This window comes from Rana temporaria, chromosome 3, assembly GCF_905171775.1.
Source record: "Rana temporaria chromosome 3, aRanTem1.1, whole genome shotgun sequence".
NCBI lineage: Eukaryota > Metazoa > Chordata > Amphibia > Anura > Ranidae > Rana > Rana temporaria.
In genome coordinates, this window is record NC_053491.1 from 419325187 (window position 1) to 419338440 (window position 13254).

General features: G+C 45.6%; 1 protein-coding gene across 2 annotated transcripts in view; it reads right to left on the reverse strand.

Moving 5' to 3' along the window:
• Positions 1-5423, reverse strand: part of LOC120933120 (chromaffin granule amine transporter-like) — a 73909-nt gene extending 68486 nt beyond the window's left edge. The window contains exons 1-2 of one of the 2 annotated variants that reach the window (XM_040346126.1): positions 5134-5423; positions 3387-3515 (exon numbers count right to left, since the gene is read on the reverse strand). In XM_040346126.1, the coding sequence (XP_040202060.1) occupies positions 3387-3464 (78 nt within the window). In that variant the 5' untranslated portion in view covers positions 3465-3515; positions 5134-5423. Of the gene's footprint in view, positions 1-3386; positions 3646-5133 lie in introns of those variants that run through there. The other variant, XM_040346127.1, reaches the window with a different exon arrangement.
• Between the last annotated feature and the right edge of the window lie 7831 nt (positions 5424-13254).

Here is a 13254-nt window from a genome sequence, read left to right on the forward strand (position 1 = left end):
GAGCTGTGTGTGTAAACCGGTCCTGTCAGGGGAGAAATGCCTGACCGTCTGTTCATACAATGTATGAACAGCGATCATACATTTCCCCTAGTGAGTCCACCCCCCCCTACAGTTAGAACACACCCAGGGAACATACTTAACCCCTTCCCCGCCCCCTAGTGTTAACCCCTTCCCTGCCAGTGGCATTTTTATAGTAATCAATGCATTTTTATAGCACTGATCGCTATAAAAACAATTATATTGATGGCTGTTTTTTCCCTAAACTGCGCACTCCATATAAAGTCCCAACTTGTTTATAGTATTCCATTCCCCTGTTCCTTTATATTTTTATTTATTTTTTCACACCTACAGCCACACCCTTAAGGTGGTCACACTTAACCCCTTCAGCGCCCCCTTGTGGTTAACTCCCAAACTGCAATTGTCATTTTCACAGTAAACAATGCATTTTTAATGCATTTTTTGCTGTGAAAATGACAATGGTCCCAAAAATCGCTGATCACCGCCATTACTAGTAAAAAAAAAATATTAATAAAAATGCCATAAAACGACCCCCTATTTTATAAACGCTATAACTTTTGCGCAAACCAATCAATAAACGCTTATTGTGATTTTTTTAAAAAAAAATATGATGAAGAATACGTATCGGCCTAAACTGAGGAAAAAGATTTTTTTAATATATATTTGGGGGATATTTATTATGGTAAAAAGTAAAAAATATTTTTTTTTTTTCAAAATTGTCGCTCTATTTTTGTTTATAGCGCAAAAACTAAAAACCTCAGAGGTGATCAAGTATCATCAAAAGAAAGCTCTATTTGTGGCAAAAAAAGGACGCCAATTTTGTTTGGGAGCCACGTCGCACGACCGCGCAATTGTCAGTTAAAGCGATGCAGTGGCGAAGCGCAAAAAGTGCTCTGGTCTTTCACCAGCAATATGGTCCGGGGCTTAAAGTGGTTAATATACAAGTGCTTTGGATTACAAGCATGTTTCTGGAACAAATTATGCTCGCAATCCAAGGTTTTACTGTGTACACATTCATATATCCAAATCAATACTTTGTGTGATCAATGCAATGAATTACAGCCTACTTCTCAAACTTTAGAATTAAACACAAACATTCACTGCACTTAGCCCCCGTTCACATCTAGGCGTATATACGCCTGTAGTGCGACGCCGCAGCCGCCCCTGAGACGCTGGAGGGATGATTTCACATTGCCCTCTATGGAGATGGTTCACATCTCCACGCTGAATGCCGAACGCCGTACGCCTGCCGCCTGAAAACAAGTCCCGGACCTTTTTTTCAGGCGGCGTTCGGCATAGGAGATGTGAACCATCTCCATAGAGGGGGTTAAGGCTGCATTCACAATCGCAGCGTTTTGTCGCCGCAAATCGCGGTACAAAACGCCGCAATTTGTCGCCGCAATTCACGGGACAAAACGCCGCGATTTTGTACGTCGAGGTGTGAATGCAGCCTTATATGCTAGTCTGCAGATGCAGGAACTCAAATAACAGTTGATTCTATGTATACTCATGCAAAGCAGTGTTTTCTTTGGCAGACAGCAGCTCTACTAGAAATTCACACTGCACCAGGTAATACAAGCATGCAAATATCTGGTGTAGTGAGACTTTATAATAGAGCTGTTGGATTACAGGGGGATATGAAACAGTTTTCGGGGATGCAATAGAGCTAGGGTTAATTAAATACAGTAAAACCTTGGTTTGCGAGCATAATTCTTTCCAGAAACATACTTGTAATCCAAAGCACTTGTATATCAAAGCATTTTTTTTTACAGGGTATAAAAGAGAAGAGAGGCACCTCTAAGTGTAGCAATAAGTTGCTAAATGTTGTACCTTCATTAAATGTAACCATATTGCTACACTTAAGCTGGCCATACACCATACAATTTTCTTATTCATTTTTCTTTAGATTTACCGTCAACTATATAGTGCAAGCGCCTGCCTGATTGCATACAAATTGGAAGTGTTTAGGTTTGACCTCATATTATATGGTTTAGGTAAATCTAAAGGAAAGTTGTACAAGAAAATTGATTAATGTATGGCCAGCCTTAGAGGCTCCTCTCTTCTTTTTTATACTCAGTGGTGACATGACGCTACTCTTATATCAAGACATCGCTTGTATATCAATGCAAAATGTATTAAAACATTTTGCTTGTCTTGCAAAAAGCTCTCAAACCAAGTTACTCTCAAACCAAGGTTTCACTGTAGTTGCATTTGAAGGCTAAAGTATAAGTGCAAATTATTTCTGTATTAGATTCAGGTAGACGTGCCTAACTTTAGGCAGGCGTAGCGTATCTCACATACGCTACGCCGCCGTAAGTTAGAGAGGCAAGTACAGTCTTCACAAACAACTTGCGTCCTAAGTTACGGCGGCGTAGTGTAAATGTGCCGGCGTAAGCGCGCCTAATTCAAATGTGGAATAGGTGGGCGTGTTTTATGTAAATTAAGCATTTAAATTAAGCATGCGCCGTCCGTGGACGTAACCCAGTGCGCATGCTCCAAATTACGCCGCAAAGACTCATTGGTTTCGACGTTAAAGGGGGCCAGCCCCATTCATGGACGACTTACGCAAACGACGTAAAACATGAAAAATTTGACGCGGTTCCGACGTCCGTACTTAACATTGGCTGCGCCATCTTTTTGGTGGTTTATCTTTACGCCTGAAAACGCCTTACGTAAGCAGCGTATCTTTACTGCGACGGGCAAGCGTACGTTCGTGAATAGGCGTAGCTCGCTGATTTACGTATTCTAGGCGTAAATCAGCGTACACGCCTCTAGCGGCCAGCGTAAATAGACAACTAAGATACGACGGCGCCGGCGGTCGTATCTTAGCAACATTTAAGCGTATCTCAATTTGAGAATACGCTTAAATATACGACGGCGCAGATTCGGAGTTACGACGGCGTATCTACTGGTATCTCTACCTGAATCTGGCTAATAGCATATAGTGCTCCAGGTGTTCACATTTTGTACAAAACCTAAAAATGTCTATAATCTATATTTAAAGCTCTTCGTAAATTGACGGCGCTATATAAGTACCTGAAATAAATAAATAAAATATAATGATGTCTTCTATAAAGCTGTCAATGGTATGTCATTCCTAAAATGGAATAAGTGTACTATAACATTATTTTCCTGCATTGTACATTCATTCTTATCTTATTTTATCATCAATTGACATTCACACAATCCTAACCAAAAGTCTGTATTTTATCAACAAACCTATGCGTCCCAAATTCCTCATCATTTCTTATTGGGTGGTCCATGGCCAAATGAGACCGCGTTGTATAATACCATCTTTCATACAGCATAGTGTCCCTGATTGGAAATGAGTGGCAGTTAGGATTAGAAGAAGAGGAACGCGGTCTTACCTTGTGAGCTCTTCCTGTAGTAATGTCCTTTACCAAGCGAGGTCTGTGTCTTGTGTCAGTCCAGATGAGAAGAACCATCCAATATCCATCTCAATGAAAAGCTTCCAGGTTTTGCCCTGCAGTCAGAGCCTGCGTCATGGGAAGATAGGGTTAATAAGGCACAGTGCAGGCTGTTTTCTGTCAACTTTTATCACATCCATCTCTGCACAGTTCAGAATGAAGAGAGAGGTAGACAGAGGGCTGTGACTCACTGTATTTGCTTTCCTCTATGTGCTTTCCTAAAGCAGCTGACAAACTCATCTCTTCCCCCTTTTTTTTTAAAGCCCGAGGGTGACAGAAGAGGACAGAAAATGTCCATGTAGAAAAGGACAGATGGTAGACAAGAGTCTGCTATATTATCTTGATGACTATATCAAATATACGCCTCTGTCAAAAGATCTTTGGTGTATTTGGTTGGGAGACCCTAGTTGAAGATCTAAGTTGGTTAAAGGGGATGCAACCTGAACGAAATACAATAGAACCTCGGATTACGAGCATAATCCATTCCAGGAGAATGCTCGTAATTCAAAGTACTCGTATATCAAAGCGAGTTTCCCCATTGAAGTCAATGGAAACAAAAATAATTTGTTCGGCCTTGACTTCAATGGCATGCAATACCGCATACTGCCAGAGGTGAGGGGGGCGCCGGAGAGCCTCAGGAACACACGAAAAGGCCCGAGGACAGCTCGGATGACCTCAGCAACATATTTTAGTTATTTTCGATATAATAAAGGCAAATTATTTAGTCACATCCCCCCTGCCTCCATCCCCCTCTGCCACCAACACCCCCTGCCTTCACCCCCCTCTGTGGTGCCAAAATCTCCTCCTGCCTCCAATCTCCTTCTGTCTCCAATCTCCTTCTGCCTCCAATCTCCCACTGCCTCCAATCTCCCTCTGCCTCCAATCTCGCCCAGGCCCACTGCCTCCAATAACCCCCTGTGTCCATCGTCCCCTGCCTCCATCCCCCTCTGCGGTGCCACCAACACCCCCTGCCACTAACACCCCCTGCCTCCAATCACCCCCTGCCACTAACATCCCCTGCCTCAAATCTCCCCCTGCCTCCAATCTCCTTCTGCCTCCAATCTCCCACTGTCTCCAATCTCCCCCTGCCTCCAATCTCCCTCTGCCCCCAATCTCGCCCAGGCCCGCTGCCTCCAATCACCCCCTGTGTCCATCGTCCCCTGCCTCCATCCCCCTCTGCGGTGCCACCAACACCCCCTGCCTCCAATCACCCCCTGCCACTAACATCCCCTGCCTCAAATCTCCCCCTGCCTCCAATCTCCCCCTGCCTCCATCCCCTTCTGCTGTGCCACCGCAACCACCATCACCCCCTGCCTCCAATCTCCATGCGCAGTTCCAAGCCAAACCGATCTCGGCTATTTTTACTGGCACATTCCCGCAACCATGGACATTTACGAACGGGGGGGGAAGTGCCCGTTTTTACGAACTGTCCGTAAAAATATGGACAGTTGGCAACACTGGGCGTATTTCCGATCATTTTCGAACTGCTGCGTTTGGCTCTGCTCGGCTCCTGCGCTCCCCCACCTCAGGCCAAACGCAGTACTGCACACCGCTTTGGCTTGAATCCTGCTCGTTTGGGAGACAACACTCGCAAACCGAGTTAGGATTTAAAAAAATACAGTGCTTGTATTGGGAAATGCTCGTTAACCGCATTACTGGCAATCCGAGGTTCCACTGTATCACGTACCTGGTGACGACTGGAATGTTGTGGAGACCTCCTTCGCACCTCCTTCCCAACACTCCTGAAGGTGGAGGGCACAGAGTGGCATAAGTGCTGGAAAAGCTGGCTGGTAAAGTCCGCTTTTTAGGTGAATGAAGCTGAAGGACGCTTCAGTATCCTCAGGATAGGATAGGATACTGGTGCAGCATGGCACCCGAGCAGGAGATGGTAGCAAAGCAGACAGGGGAAGTCCAGGAGGGAAAGCCTGGTCATACACAGATAAGCAGGTTCAATGGATTGAGCCTCAGGAATACAGGTACAAGCTGAAGACTAGTCAGCAACTGCTTATCTTGACAGACCAGTTTAACCACTTAAGCCCGGGACCATTTCACTGGTCAAAGACCAGGCCACTTTTTGCAATTCGGCACTGCGTCACGTTAACTGACAATTGCGCGATCGTGTGACGCTGCTCCCAAACAAAATTGTCGTCCTTTTTTTCCCACAAATAGAGCTTTCTTTTGATGGTATTTTTTTTTTTCTTAAACAAAAATAGAGCGACAATTTTGAAAAAAAAAACAATATTTTTTTACTTTTTACTATAATAAATATCCCCAAAAAATATATAAAAAAACGTTTTTTCCCTCAGTTTAGGCCGATACGTATTCTTCTACATATTTTTGGTAAAAAAAATTGCAATAAGTGTTTATTGATTGGTTTGCGCAAAAGTTATAGCGTCTACAAAATAGGGGATAGTTTTATGACATTTTTATTAATATTTTTTTTTTACTAGTAATGGCGGTGATCAGCGATTTTTATTGTGACTGTGACATTATGGCGGACACATCGGACACTTTTGACACCATTTTGGGACCATTGTAATTTTTACAGCAATCAGTGCTATAAAAATGCACTGATTACTGTAACAATGACAATGTCAGTGAAGGGGTTAACCTGTAGGGGGTGCTGAAGGGGTTAGGTGTGACCTAGGGAGTGCTTCTAACTGTTAGGGGGCTTGCCATGACACGTCACTGATCGCTGTTCCCGATGACAGGGAATAGATGATCAATGACATGTCAGGGGAAGGATGGGGAGATGCTGTGTTTACACTGACATCTTCCCATTCTTCAGCTCTGTGACCCGATCGCGGGACACCGGCGGACATCAAGTCTGCAGGTTCCGCCGGTGGCACGTGCGTGACCACACGGCTCGGAAATTAAAGGGGACATATATACACCCATTTGCGCAGCCGTGCCATTCTGTCAACATAAACGGTGGTCGGGAAGCGATTAAATAGGCCACTGGGTGCCAAGTGCGCATGCTAATTGGTATGTGCATGATGAACTGGAATAGTACATCTAAAGGCTCCGTACACACGATCAGATATTCCGACAACAATTGTCTGATGGACGTGTTTTGTCGTATAATACGACAGTCTGTATACTCGGAATTTCCGCCAACAAATGTTGGATAGCCATGCTCTTAAATTGTTCGACAACAAATGTGTTCCGTATAAAATCCAAAGTACAAACACGCATGCTCCAAACCAATGCTAACTATAAGACAACATTAGCAGAAGTTGCCCAAAGGGTGGTGCTATAGAGCTCAAAAACAACGTAGTTTTGTGTATGTTGGCTGAAAAATTTCTTCCGTCTGTATGCAGAACAAGTTCCCGGGAAAAGGCCTTTCAGACAAAATTCCACGGATTTGTCTGATGAAAGTCCAATCGTGTGTATGAGGCTTTACATTGCTTCTTTGCCTAGAAGTATGAGCATGTGAGCAATGCACACGTGCATGAATATGAACATAATCCCACACTGGTTTTCTGGTATGAGAATCTGGTTTACCTTACACTAAACCTGGGACATTTCTTTTTTTCCTAGGAAATTGTAAGTCTTGAATAGGAAGTGTAGCTAAGATAGAAACATTTTATATTTTTGGGGGTTGATGGGTTCCTTTGAAAGAAAACCCCCCATCGGGAATATTTTTTAGTGGGCTACCCCCCTAACTCCTTTCCTTTGCCAGGATCATCAGAAAATACCTGGTGCTTCTATGTTTGGGGAAGCATGTGACCTCCTCTCAGGATGCAGTACTTGGGCCTGTGCAGTCAATCACCAGACCCAACACTGTCACATGAAGAAGGCTAATGGCGCGTACACACGATCGGAATTTCCGATGAAAAAAGTCCATCGAAATTCTGATTGCGTGTGGGCCCCATGCAACTTTTTTTTCCGGTGGTGTTTAAAAATAGAACATGTTTTATTGTTTTCGGATTGGAAAAAAAACGATAGGACATTCCTATCATCTGTGTGCAACTCCGACAGAGAAGAAACCCACGCATTCTCAGAAGCAAGTCGACGCATGCTCGGAAGCATTGAAATTCATTTTTCTCGGCTCGTCGTAGTGTTTTACGTCACCGCATTTTGGACGAAATTTGGTCTGACAGTGTGTATGCAAGACAGCTTGAATGGAATTCCGACAAAAAATTCCATCGGATTTTAGGCCATCGGAAATTCCGATTGTGTGTACGGGGCATAAGAAGTAATAACCCTGTGTAAGCTTTAACACAATCCTACTCAGAACTTGCACAGAATTAGAGATGAATACTGGGAGGGCTGGGTGGATTTGACCATAAAAGGCTGGAGCACCACCTCTGAATTAAGTCAGAAAATACAAAAAAGCTCACATGGACTTTTGAGGTGAGTAACAGACACACAAGAATACATAGTTAAAATATTCAAGAGGCATAACTCCCCATATTATACTTTATAAAATAACTGATTAAAACTAGACCAACTAAAATACATGCAAAAAAGGTTTGTTTCGTGGCAAAACCCACTATGTGGCATATTGCTGTATCAATCATTGATATACGGGAGAAATATTCCTCAACATGTTTTGCAGGAATCTATGCCTGCTTCTTCAGGAGGACAGAAGACACTTCTAAACAAACAAACAAAAAAAATATATGCACATAAGACAATATAATATACATTGATACAAAGACATATTCATTATGCTGTATGAGACCAAATACATACAACTGTATGGAGATGTAAAAAAACTCAGGCGTAATCCTGTAAGGCAAGAAATTGATTCAAGCAGAAGGCACTGGACAGGCAGGTGTGTGGGGGGAGCATAAGAAACCCCAGGACTCTACACCAAACCAATGGAAACGAACCATATGATATCACAAAACAGTAAAAGACTGAACCTTAATGAAAACCACTGAAATGTACATTTGGCCCAGGTACCATGTGATAGCTGTGGGCCAATCATCTCCATGATCACCATGGTCTCAGGATCAGCGCCCCTAATCCGGAAAAGGCTGTCTACATGTATGTCGTACAGCCTGCCCGTGCCAGCCACCTGCAGGAAAAGTACTGTGGGGGGTCAGCAAGTGTTTAAAATATGACCTTACTAATCTCTGTACCTGTAAGGCCTGTGGAGCTATTCAACCTCGAAATACAAGCGCTATTAAACTCAAAAGCAAACATTTATTTCAGCTTCCCAATTCCTAGATGTGGTAACTGCATTCGTTTTAATTTTTTAGACTTTTTATTTTCACCTGGGGATCCTGCTATTTTTCAACTTTCATTTACAGACCAAGTTGTCCAGCAAAAGTGGCAGTTAGAGGGTAAAGACAAACCATTGGACACTGACAGGAATACTTACAATAATCAGTTTATAATTCCGTAGAGGCTGCTGGTAATATCTTGTTCTTCCCAAGTAGTACAGAGGCTGCCCATCCCCATAAGCACCAGCCGACTCACGCCAGCTCCAATAACTCAGTCCAGTGGATGTATTTTTGATATTTATTGCTTAAATAACTTTTAAACAGGAGAGGGGTTAGAACAAGGGATACACCTTAAAAATTGCGCAGTAACAGGAGCACACTTTTCTCTCAGGTCACACTCCGCCCAGGTTCACGCTGGGTACAATTTGCTTTGATTTGAAATGCGATTTCACATGTGAAATCGCATCTCAAATCGGCGGCATTTGCCGGCAATTGTCGGCAATGACACCGTCCTAATTGGTGCGACGCCGCATCTGCGGCACTGCACCACTGCACCGATTTCAAAGAGTAGTTCCTGTACTACTTTTTGCGATTTCGGGCCGCGATTTACATTGACATCTGTGCAGAAACCTACACAGATGTCTCTTAAATCGCGGCCGAAATCGGGACTGCAGCGGGAGTGAAATCGTGCGAGTTCAGCTGAACTTGCACGGCTTCACTCCCGCAGCCCAGTGTGAACCAGGGCTCCAGGAATCTTCTGAGAACAGGAGAATGGCCAGTACTTTGAGACCCTCTTAAAGCCACCCCAGTCCAAGCTACCTTTGACGCTTATTTCCCAAGAGCACACAGTCACCAGGAATTTATCACCCCCACCAGCCACCTTCTGGACACTCCTCTCCAGGGATTGGCAAGGACATGATAAATATGCACAGAAAAGATGAAAAGAAAAGGGCACACCAGCCTTGTGCATTATCCCAAGCAAATGTATTAATACAAAAATTCAGTAAAATACTACTCACAAACATGTGATGAATAAAAAGCTTGTGAAGACCACTTAGATGTGGCAATCAATCGTAGAGCCGACAGTCTCCAGAAAGCAGAGAGGAGGACCTAAGAACCACTGCTGTCCGATGCATTTCGAAGGAGTACCTTCTTCCTCAGAGCCTCTAAATATTCAGGCTGGACATTTGAATCTCCCTTCCTATGTTCTGGGAGCTTCTTCCAGAGCCAGGGGGAAGCAATCAAACTCCCAGCCTGTGAAACTCCAAACAGACCAGAACAATCACTACTCCCTTGACTACAAAAGGAGCCAAAGACATAATTTGCCTAGCATCCTACGCTAGGAGGGTGCTACATTCACCCATTACACCGAAAAGGAAAGAATGGGTAAGTTTATGGTACGGGAAAGTAACGTATATACAAGGATGGAATAAACAACTATTGCGTTTGTGACTTTAGATATGAATAAACACAGAATCCTGATATTTTTATGAGTCTGACCTACTAAATCCACACATAATAGGAAGCAGGAATCATAGTACTGTAATATCTGCAGCAAACAGTAATAAACGTTAGCAGGAAATTAGAATTCACTTTAGGCTCCAGTATCATGTGAATCACTAAGAAAGCAGACAGCTCACAGATAAGGTGCTAGTGTCACAATATGAATGCTGGTAATTGTGCTCACACTGTGCAGAGTACTCTGATTAACCCCGTCATTACTATAATCGAATTAGGAAAGCAGTGTGTTCTGATCACGTAAATGCTGTAGGTGTATTATGTAGAAACCAACAGCACATTTGTTGTTCTTGACCTAAGACCAGAGTCATGCACACATAACATGATGTCACCATCATTGCTAGGAAGTTGATTTCATGTTGGATTAGGTTTTGTGACAAAGAGAATATTAATATATCTGCAAGTTATATAGGGGGTTATTTACTAAAGGCAAATGCACTTTGCACTACTTGAAATTGCACTGAAAGTGCACTTTGCACTTGTAGGGGCAGATTCACGTACTTCGGCGCATATTTGCGTTGGGCGTAGCGTATCTAAGATACACTACGCCGCCGTAACTTACTTTTTTTTTCCCGAATCCTCAAACAATTCGCACCGTACGTTACGGCGGCATAGTGTATCTTTGGCGGCGTAAGGGCGCGCAAATCAAATCGATGTGATGGGGGCGTGTTTTATGTAAATACGTTGCGACCCGACGTAAACAACGTGTTTTTTAACGGCGCATGCGTGGTCCGTGGGGGTATCCCAGTGCGCATGCTCGAAATTAAACCGGAACAAGCCAATGCTTACGACGGTGACGTCATTCTACGCAAATCCCTATTCGCGAACGACTTATGCAAACAACGTAAAAAATTCAAAATTAGACGCGGGAACAACGGCCATACTTAACATTGAGTACGCCTCATAATAGCAGGGGTAACTATACGCCGGAAAAAGCCGAACACAAACGGCGTAAAAAAATGCGCCGGCCGGACGTACGTTCGTGGATCGCCGTATCTAGCTAATTTGCATACTCAACGCGGAATTCGACGGAAACGCCACCTAGCGGCCGCCGAAAAAATGCACCTAAGATCCGACGGCGTACTAAGACGTACGCCTGTCGGATTGATCCCAGATGCAGTCGTATCTTGTTTTTTAGATACAAAACAAAGATACGACGCGGGAACTTTAAAATTACGCAGCGTATCAATAGATACGCCGGCGTAATTCTTTTGTGGATCTGCCCCGTAGTTTGCACTGGTAGAGCAAAGTGGATTTGCCTTTTGTAAATAACCCCCTATGTTTTCCTTAAAAAAAATCAGCACAAGGGAATATACCTAATGTCAATGTGATGTGTCCCTTGTGCTGCTCTGTCCTGGTTTAGCAGAAATCTTCCTCTTCCAATGTCGCCCCTCAACCTTGCATTCTTCTGGTGAGCTAAGAAAGCTGAGAGCTCTAACAGGCACTCATCAAGCATGCTCGACTATGCTTGCACTTTCTGCCCAGCTCCTTCATTCTAAGGCCTCATACACACGACAGAGATTCTCGGCAGAATTCGCCGAGAAACTCGGTCAAAACCCGGATTCTGCCGAGAATCTCTGTCGTCTGTACAGTTTTGGCTCGATGGAGCCGCCGAGGAGCTCTAAGAGAAAATAGAGAACATGTTCTCTATTTTCTCGTTGGCCGCGTTGTTCTATAGGAGAAGGCGGCCCGCCGAGCTCTTCGGCGGCTTCATCCCAAAACGAGACGAGGAACTCGACGTGCCAAGCACGTCGAGTTTCTCTGTCGTGTGTACGAGGCCTTAGAAGCCAGTACTACAGCCATAGGCGTGTGCACAGTCATGTTGTAATGTACAGATTTCCCCTGCTGCTTGGATGAAGAGAAAGAGGCAGGGGAAGCTCTGTCCTCGATCCCTTTCCCTGTCTCAAAAGTGGGACAAACGTTATAATAAAAAAAGCAGACATGGGGGTCTGTGAATGGCCCTGCGGAGCTGGTCATGTGTGGAGGCGTGGGCGGGGCTGCACTGTGCATTCCAATCCAATCGAGTCCTGCCTCCTCACGATGTGTGTCTCCTGAGGTGAGGGCTCATCTGCTCTGTGTCACCCCCCCTCCTCTGCTGTGTCATTCCCCCCCCTCTGCTCTGTGTCACCCCCCTCCTCTGCTCTGTGTCACCCCCTCCTCTGCTCTGTGCCACCCCCCTCCTCAGCTCTGTGTCACCCCCCTCCTCTGCTCTGTGTCACCCCCCTCCTCCTCTGCTCTGTGCCACCCCCCTCCTCTGCTCTGTGTCACCCCCCCTCCTCTGCTCTGTGTCACCCCCTCTCCTCTGCTATGTGTCACCCCCCCTCCTCTGCTCTGTGTCACCCCCCCTCCTCTGCTCTGCGTCACCCCCCTCCTCTGCTCTGTGTCACCCCCCCTGCTTTGTGTCACCCCCCCTCCTCTGCTCTGTCACCCCCCTCCTCTGCTCTGTGTCACCCCCCTCCTCTGTTCTGTGTCACCCCCCCTCCTCTGTTCTGTGTCACCCCCCTCCTCTGCTCTGTGTCACCCCCCTCCTCTGCTCTGTGTCACCCCCCCTCCTCTGCTCTGTGTCACCCCCCCTCCTCTGTGTCAGCTTACCCCCCTCCTCTGTCTCACCCCACCTTCTCTGTGTCAGCTTACCCCCCTCCTTTGCGTCACTCCTCTGCTCTGTGTCATCCCCCTCCTCTGTGTCACCCCCCTCCTCACCCCACCCACTCTCTCCCCCCTCTCACTTAGCCCCTCGCTCACCTCCTCTCTCCCACCCACCACTCTTTCTCTAATCCCCCCTCTCCCTCTCTCTCCCCCCACCATCTCTCTCTCTCTCCCCCCCACCATCTCTCTCCCCCCCACCATCTCTCTCTCCCCCCACCATCTCTCACTCTCTCTCCCTCTCCACCATCTCTCTCCCTCTCTCTCTCCCCACCATCTCTCTCACCCCCTGCCATATCTCTCTCACCCCCACCATCTCTCTCTCCCCCCACCATCTCTCACTCTCTCTCCCTCTCCACCATCTCTCTCCCTCTCTCTCTCCCCACCATCTCTCTCTCTCACCCCCTGCCATATCTCTCTCACCCCCCACCATATCTCTCTCACCCCCACCATATCTCTCTCTCTCTCTCCCC